Below are 19,216 nucleotides of genomic sequence, written 5' to 3' on the forward strand. Positions count from 1 at the left end.
TAGGAAATATCCAGAACAGGCAAATCCATAGAGACAGAAAGCAGACTGATGGCTTCCAGGAACTGGGGGAGCAGAAAAGGGGGAATGACTGCTAGGAGGTATGGTGTTTCATTTTGGGGTGATGAGAATATCCCAAAACTAGATAGTAGTGATGGTTTTACAACATTGTAAATGGACTAAATGCCACTGAATCGCACACTTTATAATGGCTAAAATAATGAATTTTGTGTTATGTGACTTTTACCACAAGACAAAAAAAGAGTCTCTATTCTGCACAACTTTCCTACTGCTCCCATTTGAATGTATCACTCCTTAATTGCACCAGCACAATACCTGGTCTGTCCCTCTGTCAGACTATAAGCATTTTCAATAGAAGAGCTGTGTCCAATTCAGATTTGTTTCTCTGTTACCTTGCTTAGTGTCTGACACAGAGAAAGCCCAACAAATGCTTGCTGAATCAATGAATGAACAAATTAGCTGAACTCAAACACAACCACTCAAAAAAAAAAAAAAAAATCACCCTTCCTCAGGGTCTGTCAATTTATTGTTAGAATGCTCCCCTGGGGAAAGGATTTTCATTCAGAAACATATTGTGACACTCTCATGGCTGAAGCCTTTGGTGTGAGAAAACAGTGCAAAGGGCCCTGACCATTCCCTGGGGTCCCCTGAAAATGTTGACCTCCTAGCTTCTGCCAGCCCTGACCTATCATCTGCTGGAGGTGCAACTGCAATGGCTGCAGGCTCAAATATTCAAAATATTCTCAATAACAAAGCTCAGAAATGCTTCTGCTGAGTCATTCTCCAGCACAAAGCATTTTCTTTATGAGGCTCTCATCTGTCCTCTGAGGCGTAAATTGCAAATATCGCAGCCTCATTCTTCAGAGGTGCGTTAAATGACTTCTCCTGGGTCAGGCAACAAATGATGAAATAAGTGATGCATCAAATTGGGAAAGACTTCAAGGGGGTCTTCCTGTCTATGCTCCTATATATGATTACATATTTGTAGGCTTTAGGGTTATAAATTTCCTGAATACACAGCTCTGAGACTGAAATTTTGAGGTACAAAAATTTCTTCCTCAACTTTAGCTTCAGTTCTTTATGATATGGCTGAAGATGTTTCTTCTTGTTCCAACTTGTGTGGAGAGGAAGATAGGAAAGGGTTATTAACCACCTCCCCCACATCAGTGCTTTATATCCTCAAGTGACTTTTAAATTATCCCTTTCACTCTTCCATATTAAAATGTGCAATCTTTTTGTTAAAAATAATTGGGGACCTACCATGTGCCAGGAACTCTGGATTCCAACCTAAGTAAAATATAAACCCGCCCTTCAAAGTGGAAATTCAGTCTTTCTTTAGGGTTTGCTTGAAGTTCCTCTTTCTGACTCTAATCCAACTTGCTAAAATGTGCCCCTAGATCTACCAGCAGGCAAACATTTTACTAGCTTATTATTCTTCTCTGTGTGTTTAATAAATGGAAAGAGTCTGTGTTAATCTCTCTTCATGTTGTGCCAATGATCAGCAACCTGTGGACAGGTTGGGATTGTCTGTGCCCAGTCACATTGAAATCCCTTCAATTACCTGAAATGGAGCAGTTAGTTTTTGCCTGTGAAAGAAACAGAGCAGAAACCTGAAAATAATTGCTTTTTACCAGTGAGTGTAGAGTTCCATGGAAACATCCCCTTCTTACACATCATCCCCAGGTCTGACATCACGGAGACACCTCACCTGGCTTGACTTATGCAAACAGGGCTCTTCTGGGAAACCCCACAGACACCAGCAGTGCCCTGCAGTTTCCAATCCCTGTGTGGTTCCTGGAGCTGTGGCTGAGACACAGCAGGCACAGTCAAGATGTGTATTTCTCTGTCATCTAGGAGACTGAAGCCATCGTTTTCTTTGCTGTCTCATCCTCCTAGCAAGAAGGGATACATGGGGCCCCTAGCCTGCTTTGAAAAAGACATGCTAGGATTCTGAAACTAGCCCTGCAGCTTGCCTCCAGCATGATGCTAACTACTCATGAGACAAGCATCTCTGTCATTGTGCCACCTACAAAATAGAGTTACACAGTAAAAGGATTTGGGATTTTAAAAAAATGTTTAAAAAAGCTGGTAACAGTCTCCTAAGAGGGGGTCAGAGTAGCTCATAGTCACCTGTCATTCATGAGTCCGGACCACAAATACTGTTGTCCTACTGCTGTTGGTCAGCAAGGTATTGAAGGGTCTGCTTTGGATGTGGCTTCTCTCCCCTCTCAATGCCTGTTGTACCATCTTCTTGCGTGTGCCTAAATTATAGCTAAATATACGAAGGCAGGGGACTGTCTGCCTTGTTTGTCACTCTCTTAGTTTGGCTTCCCCGAGAAACAGATGCTGGGACAAAAATTTAAGTGCAAGCAATTTATTTGAGAGGAGATTACAGGAAACACTGGTAGGAAAGGCAGGCAGGGAAGCCAAAAAAAGAATCATTACCAAGAAGTTATATCAGGGGTAACTGGAGCCTGATCCCACGGGTGAAGCCTGGGAAATGGGATATTATACAAATCTCAGAGTTGTCCTACCTGAGGAGTGAGGAAACTGGGGTATTTATATCCCAGTTTCCATCAGTCATTGGTTGAGGGCAGGTCCTGTATAATAGTAATTGTATATCAATGCAAAAAAAAGAAGAACCTTAATTCTTACTTCACTTCATGCAAACAATTTAATGCAAGGAGGGTCATATGTCTAGATGTAAAAGACAGAACTATAAAGTTTTCAGATGAAAACATAGGAGAATATATGTACAACCTCAGAGTAGTCAGAGATTTCTTAGGCAGGACACAAAAAGCACTAAAAAAAAAAAAAAAACCCTTACAAATTAATAAAATTGACTTCATTCAGAATTAAATACTTCTGCTCTTTGGAAAACATTGTTAAGAAAACAAAAAGGCAAGTAATAGAATGGGAAGAGTATTTTCAATACATATATCTAACAACAAACTTGTATCCAGAATATATAAAGAACCCCCTACAAATCAGTAATGATAAAGATTTGAACACATACTTCATGAAATAAAATATACAAATGGCCAGTAAGCTGTTTGAAATGGGGCTCAACATCATTTGGTATCTGGGAAAGCAAATTAAAACCACAGTGAGATGTTACTATAGATCCACTAGAGTTGCTAAAACTGAAAGGACTTGACATGCAAATGTCAGCATGGATAACTGGAACTCCCATATTTTGCTGGTAGGAGTACAAAATGGTACAACCCCTGTGGAGAACTCTTCGGCAGTTTTTTATGGGGTTAAACATATCTATCTCTAGAAACCAGCAATTCCACTCCCTTGGTATTTAATGAAGATAAATGACAGCACATCTCTACAAAAAGACTAATACAAAAAATGTTTACAACAGCTTAAAAAGCCAAGCAAACAGAAAACAATTCAAATGCCTATCAACAAGTGAGGAACAAATCATGATATAATCATGCAACAGAATGCTATTCATCACTAAAAAGAAATGAACTACTGGTTTATACAACATGGATGAAGCTAAAAGACAAAATTACACTGAACAAAAGAAGATATAAAAGAATATATCCTGTGGTTTTATATATAGCTCTCTATATAAATATATATATATATATATATATATTTGTGGCTTCTCAGGTAGCTCAGTGGTAAAGAATCTGGCTGTCAATACAGGAGGTCCAGGAGATGCAGGTTCAGTCCCTGGGTTGGGAAGATCCCTTGGAGGAGGAAATGGCAACCCACTCCAGTATTCTTCCCTGGAAAATCCCACGGACAGAGGAATCTGGTGGACTGTAGTCCATGGGGTACAAAGAGTTGGACACAATAGAGTGACTGAGCACATACATACATACATACATATATATATATATATAAAGTCCAGAAACAAAAAAGCTTATCTACAGTGATTAAAGTCAGATCAGTGGAAAAATTCAGACCAATGGTTGCCCCTGGGAGTTGGAGACTGACCGGAGGGAGGCACTCCTAAGGGAACTTGGTGTTCCAAGTTTGGAAATGTTCCATATCTTTTTTGGATGGTGCTTACATGAATGTATACAGGTGTTAAAACTTGCCTAATTGAATATATAAGATCTGTGTTTTTTATTGTATAAAATTTTTATACCTGAATAAATATTACAGACATATCTTTAAAAATGAAAACACAATGGCCATTAAAAACATGGATTAATTTGTGTTCTGTCTACCCCACCCCGTCAGCCACCCGGTCGTAAGCTTCAGGTGGACAGAACATCTGTTTTATCTTCTGTATTCCCAGTACCTACTACAGTGTCTGGGATCTCTTGGATGCTCAAGTCACATTTGTTAATATCAGAGGTTTTTAAGAGCCTCTGTGCATTGAGCTGTGGCTTTGTATCGAGCTGTGGCTTTGTATCTCTCTCTGCAGACATGATCCATTCTTGGCAGACACTGGTGGCTCCAGAAACTCGAGCACAGGTGCATTGTCTAGGAAGGGAGCTTGCAGGTGGGAGCCCAGCAGGGCCCTGGGTGTCCTTGGGCACTGACAGGGTCCCAACTGTGAGCACCATCTGCTCCTGTGAAGGGTGTCTGACAGCATCCACAGCCAGGGACCTGGAAGGTGAGCGCCTCTGAGACTGAATATCAGGCTCCCATCCCCATCCTCCTGCCTATGGGGGTGCATGGAAAGTCACTTTAACCCCACAAACAGAAAGTACCCACACATGTGCTGCTTTGTAATTTACCAAGAATTTTCCCACAGATGATCTTACTTTATACTCCCTAAGACCCTGGAAGATTGGTATTGGCTAACTCTGTTTCACAGAGAGGTTAAGTGACATCCCAAGGTCACATAGCTGGCAAGTGGTGAAATTGGGATTCAAACCAAGTTTCTAACCATTTACTACTATATTAAATGCAGTACTGCTGTGTCATTTAAGGAACTTCGGAAGCCATTTCTCAAATCTGACCCCTTCAAGCTCTACTGGACTAATGGAAAGATAACTAACAAATACCCCTTATCTTGAATACAAGTTATTCTACATGCCCCTCAAAGATGAGCCTGCCTGGACCACCACTGTGATAGTGTCACTTCTCTACGTCAATTTTCCATACTCTTCACCATCTACCAAGTAAGATTCACTCTCCTTAGCTACTGTTCAGTACTCTTCTGCCTAACTCATCTTTGTGGCCTCATCTTCCTTAAAACCCCTTGCATTCTAGCTGGTTATGTCACTATCCTCATTTCTGCAACTTTACTCTTCAACTTGCCCTCCACCTGGAATACCAGTTTCATCCATCTTCCCTTGGGATGCTTTTACTGACCTTTCAAGTTGGGACTGAAATGCCACTGCCATTCCAGATTGTACAGTTTCACATTACCTGAATCCTTAAAGCACCTTTCACTTGGCATTAACGTCATATATCATGGGTACCTCTCTTTGTCTTCTTTATTAGATCCTAAGGTCCTAGAAGGCTATATTCATGCCTAACATATTTCCATAATCCCTGTAGTTACTAACATAACTATATACTGTAGACATTTAAAGGTGTTTTGTTGAGTGAATAAATGACCCCTTCTCCAACCATGGCCTATGCATTTAATACCCTTTGAAATGCATGGTTTTAAAAATTGTTTGCATTTTAACTTTATGTGTTGGATTAACACAGCTTCCATCTTCCACACACAATGCTTCCAATTTGACCCAGCCTGCACAGATACCCAAATTCTTTGCAAGTGGGGTAGACTCAAGGAGAGATTGCAGAGTCCACAGTCCTACACCGGCTGCACAAATTGCTTCTACTCTCAGGACACTATTTTGCACCTCCATCTATTCAATGAGGGTAATAATCTCTGTTTTGCTTTAATTTACCACAAGGTTGTTGAGAGAACAAATAACAGATGTAGAAGTGCTTTGTTGATTATAAATCATTCAGACCTGTTACTGAGTTGCACCTGCTGTTTGAGCCTCATCCCATCGTTGGCAACATCCCACCCATTTGCTCCTCTCTTTTAAAGAGAACTGGACCATCTGGAGGGAATATGTCTAGGGTTTCCTGAATGGTGGGTAGAATTGGGGCTGTGTTTTGGTGGGGTTGAGGTGGGCAGGGCTGTTGTCATCTGAAAGGCTGCTGTGAAAAAGGAAACCACACTTGTCCACATAGCGCAGAGACGTAGCCTAGTCCCAATGTGTAGAAATCTCAAGGCCAGTTACCAGAAAGGTCTCAGAGCGGCAGATGTCCTGGGCTTCCTGACGGAAGTTGAGGGCCGGAACTACTGAAAGGCCAACTACCATTTATAAGCGTCACAGTCCCACTTGAAGGTGGAAGTTACCAACACCACTTTGCCCACCAAGATGAGATGCCCAAGGTCCAGAACTACGCCCTTAACCAGAGGACAAACGCAACTCCCTACTCGCCCCACCCTCATGCGAGTCTCTGGGGTTTGTCCATTGGCTTCCACTCTGGGGGAGGGTGGGTCTTGGGTCATTTCGCTTTCTGATTGGCTAGCTGCACCGATTGACAGGCGTGCTGCGGCTGCCCAAGCCAGGAAGAGAAACATGGCGGAGGCGGGAAAAGAGCACGCGAGTCTCGGGTTACGAGCAGGAGACGCGGCACAGTGGCCTTTGCAGCGGTATGGCCGCTTCATGCCCTCCGGCACTGGGGAGCCGCCTGGGCCTGGCCAGGAAGCTGGGATGGCTTCTTCCCCGACATGGAAGGTGAGGCCTGAGGGCGGAAAGGGTTGGGGGGCTCTCACCCGACAGGGAAGGAGGGACGACTGCAGCCTGGTTCCTGAGGGACTGGGATTCTTAACCACTGAGCCACCTAGGAAACCCCTACCTTGTTACCTTATCTTAAATTAGAGATAATAATGGTACCCACTGGGTGGTATGGTTGTGTTAATATATATAAATCACTCAAACAGTGCCTCGTATAAAGTTATAGAAGGGTTTTCTGATAAAGTTATATAAGTGTTTATTTTGTCCTGGTGATATGTTTTAATGCCACGGGTTGCTGATCATTCACTTCCTTTTGGTCTGGTTTCACTGCTGGATGTGGACCCTGGGGTTTTGGATTGTGCCTGTGTATGTATGTTGGTATGATTTGGGCAGCAGTGGGTAGGAAGAAAGTAAAAGAGAATGCAAATTTCAGATAAAGGATACAACATGTGCAAAGGCCCTGCACCTGTACAACCTCAGAGAGTGTAATGTACAGACAAAAAGAGTGAGTCTGGTGCTTAGACAACAAGGAGTCAGATACCATGGGATGAGATTGTCTAGAGAGGTAGGCAGGTACCTTATGAACAATGTCCTAAAACCAATAGGAAGCCACTAAAGGGTTTTAAGTTGGAGCATGTTCATCTTTGAAAGATCACTCTGGTTGAAGAGTGGAGATAGAATTGGAGAGGAATACGAGTAGAGTTCAGAAGATTCCCTGGAGAAGGGCTAGGTTACCCATTCCAGTGTTCTTGGGCTTCCCTGGTGGCTGAGATGGTAAAGAATCTGCCTGCAATACAGGAGACCTGGGTTTGATCCCTTGGTTGGGAAGATCACCTGGAGGAGGACACGGCAACCCTCTCCAGAATTCTTGCCTGGAGAATCCCCATGGACAGAGGAGCCTGGTGGGCTACAGTCCATGGGGTCTCGAAAGTGGCGGACATGATTTAGCAACTAAATAACAACAACAGGTAGAGTCAGGAAGATCACTTAAAATGCTTTTGCAGTGTGGTGGGCAATAGCTGATAATGACTTAGGAGGGCAAGGATGGGAGGATAGGGAGGGAGAATGGCAGTAGAGATGGGGAGACCAGGCATGTTACAGCTATGTTTTGGAGGCCAAAATGACCGGACTTGGAGATTGACTGGATATGAGTGGTGAGAATAAAGAGCTCCTGGGTTTCTGGCAGGAGCAACTGGATTGGGAAACATTGGAGGAAGAATAGTGAAGGAAGGATCCAAGACTTCAGTTTCAGATGTATTGGGTTTAAATGCATTTATGCAGCATCCAAGTGGAGATGTTGAATGCAAAAACATCTGGGCTGGAGATGTAAATGTGTCATCAACATGAAGGTGACATTCATAGTTAAGAGATGATACAAGATTTCAGGACCAAGCTTCAAGGTAGGTCAGGACAGGTAGAGGGGACCGAGTCCCTAAAGCAGATTGCCAAGGGTCAGAGAGTTGGGAGATACCAGGAGAAGGCAAATCCATCAAAGCTACAAAAGATTATTACAAGAGGGAGAGAACAATTAACTTTGTTGAATGATGCTGCAGAGTGAAGAATAATGATGACTAAGGTGTGTCCTTTGGATTTAGCAACATGAAGATCCTTAATGGTTTTTACCAAGAGAAGTTACAGTAGAATGAAGGGGGTGGAAGCCAGATAGGGGTGGGCTGAAGAGTAACTAGTAAGTGAGAAAGTGTGACCAATGTGTGTGGACAATTCTTCTGAGAGATTTGACTGTAAATGTGAGTAGAGATGGGGCATAACGAATTGTTCACCAATTTCTAGACTGTTAGAGCTAAGACCATTAAAAAAGGCATTAACTACTTAGTTGTATTCTGTAGAGCACATCCTGAGAAATTGTAATAGTTATTGTTCAGTCGCTAAGTCGTGTCTGACTCTTCACAACCCCATGGACTGTGGCACTGCAGTCTCCTTTGTCCTCCACTTTCTCCTGGAGCTTGCTCAGATTCATGTCCACTGAGTTGGTGATGCTATCTAACCATCTCATCCTCTGCCCCACCCCCACCCCCCTTTTCCTTTTGCCTTCGGTCTCTCCCAGCATCAGGGTCTTTTCTTCCAGCATATCTTTTTGCCTTTAATACTGTCTATGGGGTTCTCCAGGAAAGAATACTGGAATGGGTTGCCTTTTCCTTCTCCAGTGGACCATGTTTTGTCAGAACTCATTATGACCTGTTCGTCTTGGGTGGTCCTTCAGGGTATGGCTCATAGCGTCATTGAGTTATGGAAGCCACTTCTCCATAACAAAGCTGTGATCCATGAAGGGGAAGTTGTAGTATAGCTTGCAAATGCAAAATTGAATGAATAGCATTAAATTGAAGAATCACTAATCTATCATAGGATCTTGAAAGAATGGAAACGTTTGAGGACAATTAATTATTGAAATTGCCCAGCAGGTTCCTTGATACCATCTCTTCACACCCTTATAATTCTTTCTCCTCAAGCATCTTTGTTGGGTGCACAGCCTCAGATGCAACTGGGTAACTATTAGACTCCTATCTTGCAACCTGGAGGTCAGGGACATTAGACCATTCTAAGGAGTTATTACATTTCTTTCCTCTTCTTTGCAAGGCTCTTCATAATTGCTTATAAGGAGCAACACTTTTCAACAGTTTTCAAATGTTTGGCATAAAGCCACAGCTACAGTGACAAGAGATGAGGTTTGCTTTTGCAGTGCTTTTGAAAACTGAACATTTGTACTTTTCTTTGAATCTGTGCCGAACCATCCTACCTGCTGTGATCAGTTTCAGCCTAGGTCTGTCATTTTGGGAGGGAAAAACGAAAGAGAAAACAAGATTTGTTCTATTTTATGTGTTCTGTGACTATTGTGCAATAGTAATGATAAAAGATGAGCCATCTAAAGAACTGCACTAAGTCCCATGTGAATTTCTTATTTTAAAAATGTGGTACCTCTGCAGTAAGAAAAAAAAATGTGTGTTAAGTAAAGCATAAAAATATATTATTTTGGAGAATAGAGTCATTCTGGTCTTTTTTTCTCTAGGGGACTTTTTAAGTTCAACCTTGGTTGAATCTGTTTTGAGTTTTTTCATTTTTTCTTAAAATTGTGGGGAGAATCTGATTTCCTGCTCCTGTTCTATATAGTTGTTTAATGACAAAGAAGACTTTCATCACAATGGCCACAATGCTAAGGCAAAAATGTTGATTAAGAGAAAAAAATGAATAGTACAACAAGTGTAGTACTTCTAAGACTTGGAGTCCTGGTTGAGAGGTAAGGTCAAGTCTGAGACATCTTATATAGAGACTATGGAATGTATATGTATATTGATTTATTTGTCTGAATTGAATTATTCTTATGAAAAGTTATTATCTGTAGATAAGTTAGCTACAGTTTGGAAGCAGATAAACTTTATTTTTAATTGAAGGATAATTGTTTCACAGAATTGTGTTGTTTTCTGTCAAACCTCAACATGAATCAGCCATAGATATACATATGTCCCCTCCCTTTTGAACCCCCTCCCATCTCCTTCCCCACCCCGCCCCTCTAGGTTGATTCAGAGCCCCTATTTGAGTTTCCTGAGCCAGACAGCAAATTCCCTTTGGCTATCTACTTTACATATGGTAATGTAAGTTTCCATGTTATTCTTTCCATATATCTCACCCTCTCCTCCCCTCTCCCCATGTCCATAAGTGTATTCTCTATGTCTGTTTCTCCATTGCTGCCCTGTAAATAAATTCTTCAGTACCATTTCTCTATATTCCATATATATGCATTAGAATATGATGATTATCTTTCTCTTTCTGATTCACTTCACTCTGTATAATAGGTTCTAGGTTCATTCACCTCATCAGAACTGACTCAAATGAGGTCCTTTTTCTGGCTGAGTAATATTCCATTGTGTATATGTACCGCAACTTCTTTATCCATTCGTCTATCGATCGGCATCTAGGTTGCTTCCATGTTCTAGTTATAAATAGTGGTGCAGTGAACAATGGTATACATGTGTCTTTTTCAATCCTGGTTTCCTCAGGGTATATGCCTAGGAGTGGGATTGCTGGATCATATGGTGGTTTTATTCCTAGTTTTTTAAGGAATCTCCATACCGTCTTCCATAGTGGCTGTATCAATTTACATTCCCACCAACAGTGCAAGAGTGCAAATAAACTTTTTGTAATACTGCAAAAAAAAGTGTGAAAAAAATCAACAATTCAGAGACTTACTTGGTGGACCAGTGGCTAAGTCTCCACACTCCCAATGCAGGGAACCCAGGTTCAATCCATGGTCAGGGAACTAGCTCTTACATGCCGCAACATGCCAGAGATTGAAGATTCTGCATGCCACAACTAAGACCCAGTGCAGTTAAATAAATAAATATTTAAAAAATCAACAGTTTGGGACTGTGCTACTCAGATGTCAATGTGCATATCCGTCATTTTGTAAATCCTGACTTAGTAGGTCTGATGTGAGCAGTGAAATCCTGTAGTTCTAACAAACTTCCAGGTGATACGGGCTGTTGGTTCAAGGACCATACTTTGCAGAGCAAGAGTTTAGAAGACCTTGAATGAAATGGCAACCCTATAGTAAAATTAATAAAAATGGATTTGTGGGGTTATGAGGTAAGGCAATCAGATTAATAATGAATATGCAAGTGTTTTATTAGTAGGGTTAATATTTAAACCATCTGTCATTTAAGTGGAATAAGCAAATGAAACACATCTTGAACTTGATTTTAATTCCTTACATCTGTTAGCCCAGCCTTTCTGAAAGAATTATCATAAATAATAACAGATTGGTCCATTTTATGTATTTTATGCTTGAATGTAATTTAGTCTACTAATTTGAGAATAATTTTGAAAGGTGATGTTAATTGCAAGTTGCTTTTAAATTAAAGTTATACCACATTTTCCACACTCCAAGGATTTCTCAGACATGCCCTAATTGGTTGAACCTGACAGTGTCTTGTTTTTTTCCTTTCAAAAGGGGGGAAAAATCCTTTAGTTTTTATAGAAGGAACTTAATATAATTGCCCTACTTAGAAATTAAGAAATAGAAAATGAAGTTTGTACTTAAAATGAAATTTTAAATGCAGATTCAACATAAGATATACTTTGGGTCCTCTTAACAGCATCCTTTGTATTTCATGTGCCTGCATATTACCTAGCATATGATAGGTGCTCAGTAAACATTTGACTGTGTGGTAGCTTACTTTTCTTAAGATAGTGTGATAATTATGATGTGATGATTTAGTTGCTCAGTTTCGCTGACTCTTGTGACCCCATGGACTGTAGCCTGCCTGGTTCCTCTATCTGTGGAATTTTTTAGGCAAGAATACTGGAGTGGGTTGCGATTTCCTTTTCCAGAATCTTCCTGACCCAGGATCAAACCTGGATCTCCTACACTGCTGGTAGTCTCCTGCGTGGCAGGCAGTTTCTTTACTGACTGATCCACCAGGGAAGATATTTCTACTATTTATTGTTTATTTTGGTATGTTTCTTACAGCAGTCCTATGAAGCAAATATTATTATACCATTGTATAGATAAGGGAACTAAAACTCAGAGAGGTTCAGTGACTTGCCCAGGAACACAGAGAACTTAAAGAGAGAATTCACACCCTGGTTTTCATGCCTCTAAAACTTGTCCCTTTAACCACTATGCCGTTTGTCTTAGAACTGTTAATATTTCATATGAGGACTAGCTGTTCAGTAATATAGATGAGGAATTTTGAGATTAACACACAGGGTGAAAAATGATAAAAATGATTGTAGCTTTTTTTTTTTTTTTTAAGGAAAATTTAAGATTCAATAAAACCCCAAGAAAATTATTTTTTAAAATAGTGAAGTAGTAGTTCTTCTTTGCCTACCTGGTAATTTTTGATTGGATGCCTGATGTGAATTTTGCCCTATTCGGTGCAGGATATTTTTGGATTCCTATAAATACTCTTTGAGCTTTTTGCTGGGATAAGTTATTTGGAAGCAGTGTGATCCTTTCAAGTCTTGCTTTTGAGGTTTGTCAGGTGTGACCAGAGCAGCATTTGATCTGGAGATTTTTTTTTTTTCCCCCTCCCAAGGTGAAACTCTTGAACATACATGCTCTACCCAATGCCTTTACACTGTGAGGTTTCTCTCTCTGGCTGATAAGAACAGACCCTGTTCCCTGCTCTGTGTGAGCACTCAGGATTGTTCCTGAAGTCCTTCCCGGTGGTTCTTGGCCCAGACTCTGGGCCTTTGCTCCCACACGTGTATGCGCTGAAGATTTGAGGAGGGGTCTCTCTTGGCGTGGCGCTCTACTCTCTGGTATTCCAGCTTGCAGACTCACCCTGACCTTCCTGGACTTGAGGCTGCGTCCCCCCCACTTAGGGACAGCTAGCCAGGTTCTGCCCGTGCTGCTTCTTGTAGCTTGGCCTGGAAACTTTCTCCAAGAAGTATTCTAGGTCAATGGTAAGACTCACTTCCTTTTTTTCTGTTATTTCTCAGGAATCATGTCCTTTAAAAACTGTTGTTTCCTCTAATTTGTGCAGCTTTTTAGTTGTTTCAGGCAGGAAGGCCTGTTATATACATTAGTTTGACCAGAAGTGGACATCCATAGTGGGTCATTTGATTCAGCCCCATTTTGTCATTTTTCAATTCAATTCATCAGTTCAACAAAAATTACTGATTTATCTACCGGGTACTTGTCATTTACTTAGGCACTAGAGAGGCTATGGAATTATCCTTGTGTTTCGTCACAGTCTTCAAATATTGGGGTACTTGAATACAGGATTCCACGTAAGGTCTGATCACTGAAGTGGTGTTTCTCAAGGTGTAATAGGCAGACTATTTTCACCAGTCCCTTGAGGTGCTGGTTGAAGATGCAGATTCATGGTTCCTGCACCAGGCCTAATGAATCAGAATCTCTAAGGATGGCTCTCCAAGTGATCCTTATGTACTGCAGTCTGTCTTCATGCCCCAATTCTGAAGGAAAGGTGAGGGAGAGGGAACAGTTGATAAAGTAGTACTGATATTGTTTAATTATTTATAATTTATGTAGTAATTTCATAAACCTCTTCCCACTAATTCTCACATTTAATATCTCTATTTAAATCTTATTACCCTTTTATACACAAGAAGCTGAGCTGGGCTAGGTTAAATAGCTTGCCAGAGGTTTACAAAGAAATGGAAGAACTGATTGTAAAACTCTTGTCTTCTTCAAGCCATTCTGCTGTATACTGCTGCTTCCTTCAGTGGTACCTCCTTTTATGAAGATGTAGGGGGGATGGTCATCAAGAGTTGTTATTCTTTCATGTAGGTTGCTTTTTTAAAAAGTTGACAGATTATGTTGCTTTATAATTTGTATTAAGATTGGCTGTGAATAACAGAAAATGCAAAATAACAATGGATTAAATAAAGTTTATTTTTTACATGACAGCACAGGGCTGGTATGATACTCCATAGTGTCAGGAAATGAGAATCCTTCTATTTTGTTCCTGCCATGTCTCTGTCTCACAGTCCGCAATAGAACTGATATTCTGAATGGCCTGGTGGAGGAAGGGATGAGAAAGTAGACAAAGGAAGTAGACTGCTGTCCCATAAGGAAGTTTCTGGTTAGTTGCCACATGACACTTTCTGCTGTAGCCAGAATTTAGACCTATGGTCGTCTTAACTGTATGAACAGTTGGCATATGTAATCTGAATTCCATGAGATCATATGTCCAGTGAGAATCAGGGGCTCTCTTACCATATAAGGAAGAAAATGGCTATTGGAAAACAACTGGAAGTCTCTGCTAAGAAGTGACAACTCATTCCTGGTTGGAACTCAAAAAGCATTTCTAATAACAACAGCAACAAGCAAAAAAACTTATTTAGTACATAATTACTATATGTCAGTACCTAGAAAGGTGATTGACAGACATCCCCCAAATATTTATTGAATCAATGAATCAAGGTCAGGTATTCTGGTAAATATCTTATCTTACATGACATCATTTAATCTTTTGATGACCCTATAAGGTAGTTATTACTGTTTGTATTTTATAGATGAGGAAGTAAGTGTACTTGTAAGTTGCAAAACAAGGATTTGATCCTAAATCTTTCTATTCCAGATAGTAGTAGTCATTAGTGTTGTTCACCAGATTTTACTAAGATTGCATATCCCTGGTCTCTTTTAAGTTGTGTCTTGTGACTGGTTTTGACTAGTTAAAGGTGAGCAGATGAGCAGAAGGTGCCTATGGAATATGCAGGAGCTTTAAGAGCCAGTGGATGATTCATCATCTTTCTCTTTGCTTCAGTATGGCAAGTATTGGCTGCCCTAAGTCCTATAGTGAAAATGATAGGCAGTGTGAGGTAGGGTGGGAAGACAGGTAGAAGGATGCATGGGTAGTGTGAGTGAGAAATAAAACCTTTGCTTTGGGGAGTTGTTAATTTCTACAGCACATTCTAGCCTACATCTGACTGATACAGAAATAATTTTTATAATTGTGGTTGTTTAATTGAATTGTATGTCACATACAGCGTACATTGTAGATTGCTTAGGCTTTTCTGGAAGGATCTTCTAACAGATGTTCTAACATTTTTTTTTTTCTTTTGACAAAATCATCACTTGTTCCAAAGTACCAGATTATAAATACATATTTCCAACTCTATTCTCCTTAAAAAACAAAAAGTTAATTTGATTGTATAACAGGCATAGTTTTCATAGAGGCTATGGCTTGTTTGCAAACATGGTTTAAGGTAGAGTTTATCTAGACAAATATTTTGAAGAATTTTTTTCAGTTTAGTGGTTGAAGAAGTCTCAGAAGTTATAGTTTAAAATGAGGCCTGAGAAAATAAAAATTCATTTATGTTTAGGATTTGTTCCCTGCCTGCTTTGTGCTGGACACTGTTCAGCGCTCTGTTTAGAGATGATTAAGGCATCACCATTGGGAAATACAGCCAGTTAAGCTCAAGTACCTGCTTATTTGGAATATAGGGTGCTTTTCACCTAAAAATGACATTATGGCATCTGAGAAATAAATTAGAGTGTTTCTTTAACTAGATTTAGAAATACAGTTTGGATATTGGAACTGTTATAGTTGTGAATGAACCTTGTTAGTGAATAAATAGAAGATAGTGACTATGAAGATAGCAAGGCAGGTGCAGAGGCCTAGGATAGGTGTGCCAGTGGGAGGCACTACTTTCTAGTATGCTGCTGCTAAAGTCGCTTCAGTCGTTTCCAGTTCTTGGCAACCCTATGGACCATAGCCCACCTGTCCGTGGGATTCTCCAGACAAGAATACTGGAATGGATTGCCATTCCCTCCTCCAGAGGATCTTCCCAACCCAAGGATGGAACCTGCATCTCTTGTGTTTCCTGCATTGGCAGGCAGGTTCTTTACCACTAGCGCCACCTGGGAAACCCTTCTTTCTAGTATAATTGGTGATTTTTATAGTATTTATTAGTTTGGGAGATTTTCAAGGATTTCTAAATGTATTGGAGAAATGTCCTATAACTGTGTTTTATAGAAAGATCAATAACCAGAGGGACCTTGATTGGTAATCCGGCCATAAAGTCATAAAGATCTTATTCCTCTGTTGGAAGGTAGGTATTTTGAGTAAATATATTCCACTTATGGCTAGTAATCAAGGTGAACAAGTTAACTTCAATAGCTAGGTTTAAAAGCACTTGAAAATTTTACAGTCATTTATTTTATTGGATATATGTGGTAAAAAGAAGGGGAATCACATCTCTTGCTCTGATGCATGAGATCATATTTTTAGATTCTAAAGAAAAAACAAATTGCCCAGGTAGTTTTTTTTGGTTTGGGTGTTATGCTCTTAATAATTGTATGTGTTTTTGTTATTGTTAACACTTTACATTTCTGTGAAACATCAAAAGCAAAATACTGAATTTTACAGTTTGGTAATGGTTGTATAGCAGGACCACTTTTATTAGCATAATATACCCTACAAGTTTGTTGAAATAATTTATGAGTCTCTTTAGCTACCAAGAGTGAGTAAGGAGGCAACTAATAGTCTACTTAACAATTTCACACATTTCCATATTTTATGATGCATAAATCAGCAGTTTGGGCCAGTATATAGAGCTGTGACACTTTCTAAGGGGTCTTAAAAGCAGGAAGAAACTCAAGTACATAATTTAGTTTGTCCCATCTGACAGGTAATGCTAGCCTTTTGTGTAAATATATTTTAAGTACATTTGAAGTACTTTTCTATATTTCCATATATTTCTTTTAATCTTTTTGATAGTTTTAGATTAGTCCTATAGTACATTCTTGCACAAATACATGAATTTAAAATGGAAGACTCTCTGATCATTTCACCAATATATTAATAGAAGCTGTGCCTGAAAAGCCTGCTTGTGATAGGCACGCTCTGTATCTCAGTGTGTGCTACTGTGTTGATGGCAAAATACTGCATAGCCAGAGGTCAGGTTGATGTAGATCTTTCTTTCCCCAGTTTTATTGCAATATAATTGACATTTAACAGTGTATAAACTTAAGATGTACAAAATAATGATTTTATATATATATGTATATATATACATGTATATATATACGTGTATATGTATATATGTATATATATACGTGTATATGTATATATGTATATATATATGTGTATATGTATATATGTATATATATAGTGAAATGAAAGGTTTAGTTTAGTTAACCTCCATCACCTCACACAGTTACACGTTTTTCCCTTGTGATGAGAACTTTTAAAATCTGTCAGCAACTTTCAAATACACAATACAGTATTGCTAGTGTAGTCATGATGTTGTACATCTCCAGAACTTATTTATCATATAACTGGAAGTTTGCACCTTTTGACCACCCCTACCCATGTAGCTCACCACCCTCTTTTTTTTCCACCAGTCTGTCCTGTTGCTATGAATTTGTTTTTTTCTTTTTTAATTCCACTGTGATATCATCCAGTATTTGTCTTTTTCTGACTTATTTCACTTAGCATAATACTCTCAGGGTTCATTCATGTTGTCACAAATGGCAGGATTTGTTTCCTTTTTTTTAAAGGCCCAATAATGTTCTATTGTGTATATGTGTATCCACACACCATATTATTTTTTACCCATTCATCTGTTGATGGACACTTAAACAATTAAATAATGCTCCATGAACATGGGGTACAGATACCTCTTTGAAATAGTGATTTTGTTTCCTTATGATGTATTCCACACAGAAGTGGAGTTGCTAGACCACGTGGTAGTTCTACTTTTAACTCTTTTTTTTTTAGGAAGCTCAATACCGTTTTCCATGGCGGCTGTCCCAGTTTACATTACCACCAGCAGTGCACAAGGGTTCCCTTTCTCTACACCTACCAGCACTCATTACCGCTTGTCTTTTTGATAATATTAATAGCCATTCTGACAAATGTGAGGTGTATCTTATTGTGGTTTAGATTTTATTTCTCTGATGGTTAGTGATGTTGAGCACTTGTATCTGTTGGACTTGAACTAGTTCTTTAGAAAAATGTCTTTTCAGATCCCTTTCCCATTTTAAAATTGGATTAATTGGTTTTATGCTATTGATTGGTATGAACTCCTTGTATATTTTTTTAATATTAACCCCATGTAAGATAGGTGGTGAGCAAATATTTTCATCCAGAGCTTGTCTTTTCATTTTGTTGGTCATTTTTTGATGTACAGAAGTTTGTTGGTTTGATGTAGTTCCAGTTGTTTGTTTTTGCTTTTGTTGCTTGTGCTTTTTTTTTTCCATTTATTTTTATTAGTTGGAGGCTAATTACTTTACAGTATTGTAGTGGTTTTTGCCATACATTGACATGAATCAGCCATGGATTTACATGTGTTCCCCATCCCAATCCCCCCTCCCGTCTCCCTCTCCATCCCATTCCTCTGGGTCTTCCCAGTGCAACATCCAAAAAAAATCATTGCTGAGACCAGTGTCAAGGAGCTTTTTCCCATTGTTTTCTTTGAGAAGTTTTATGGTATCAGGTCTTACATTTAAGTCTTTAACTCATTTTGAGTTAAATTTGTGAGTGATGTAAAATAGGGATCTAGTTTCATTATTTTACATGTGAGTATCTGATTTTCCCAGTATCATTTATTGAAGAGACTGTCTTTTCTCCATTGAGTATTCTTGGCTCCCTTGTCAAATATTTGTTGATCTGTATATACCTGTGTTTTTTCCTGGATTCTCTATTGTGTTCCATTGGCTTATGTGTCTTTTTTTTTTTTTTGCCTGTACCATAATACTGTTTTGATGACCTAAATCTTAAGCCACTAGAAAGAGAAGATATGAATGTGATGTTCTGACACATTAAAATGATCTTTTTTTGTGAAAACTTTGTCATTAAAAATAGCTTTTTAAAAAATTTTCTGTTGTGCTAAAGTGAACATTCCAGCAAAATGCTAAATTTTCACCCATTAAAAATATTTCCCAAGAGCCATAAATAAGTAATTTTTTTCTCAGATTCCTAGATTGTATTAGGCATTATGATATTTGGAATTTCTGGGATGGGTTAGGATATTTCATGTAGTACTCTACTACATGTAAGCTGAATGCTTTTCTTTACCCTTTACTTAATCAA

At 39.3% G+C, this 19,216-nt stretch overlaps 1 protein-coding gene across 2 annotated transcripts in view; it reads left to right on the forward strand.

The window, feature by feature from the left end:
- Positions 1–4,564: 4,564 nt before the first annotated feature.
- The window catches only part of REC114 (REC114 meiotic recombination protein), a 108,655-nt gene continuing 94,003 nt past the window's right edge, over positions 4,565–19,216 (forward strand). Inside the window, exons 1-2 of one of the 2 annotated variants that reach the window (XM_043471025.1) lie at positions 4,565–4,600; positions 6,506–6,698. In XM_043471025.1, the coding sequence (XP_043326960.1) occupies positions 6,540–6,698 (159 nt within the window). In that variant the 5' untranslated portion in view covers positions 4,565–4,600; positions 6,506–6,539. Of the gene's footprint in view, positions 4,601–6,391; positions 6,423–6,505; positions 6,699–19,216 lie in introns of those variants that run through there. The other variant, XM_043471026.1, reaches the window with a different exon arrangement.

The sequence above is a fragment of the Cervus canadensis genome, chromosome 6 (assembly GCF_019320065.1).
Source record: "Cervus canadensis isolate Bull #8, Minnesota chromosome 6, ASM1932006v1, whole genome shotgun sequence".
NCBI lineage: Eukaryota > Metazoa > Chordata > Mammalia > Artiodactyla > Cervidae > Cervus > Cervus canadensis.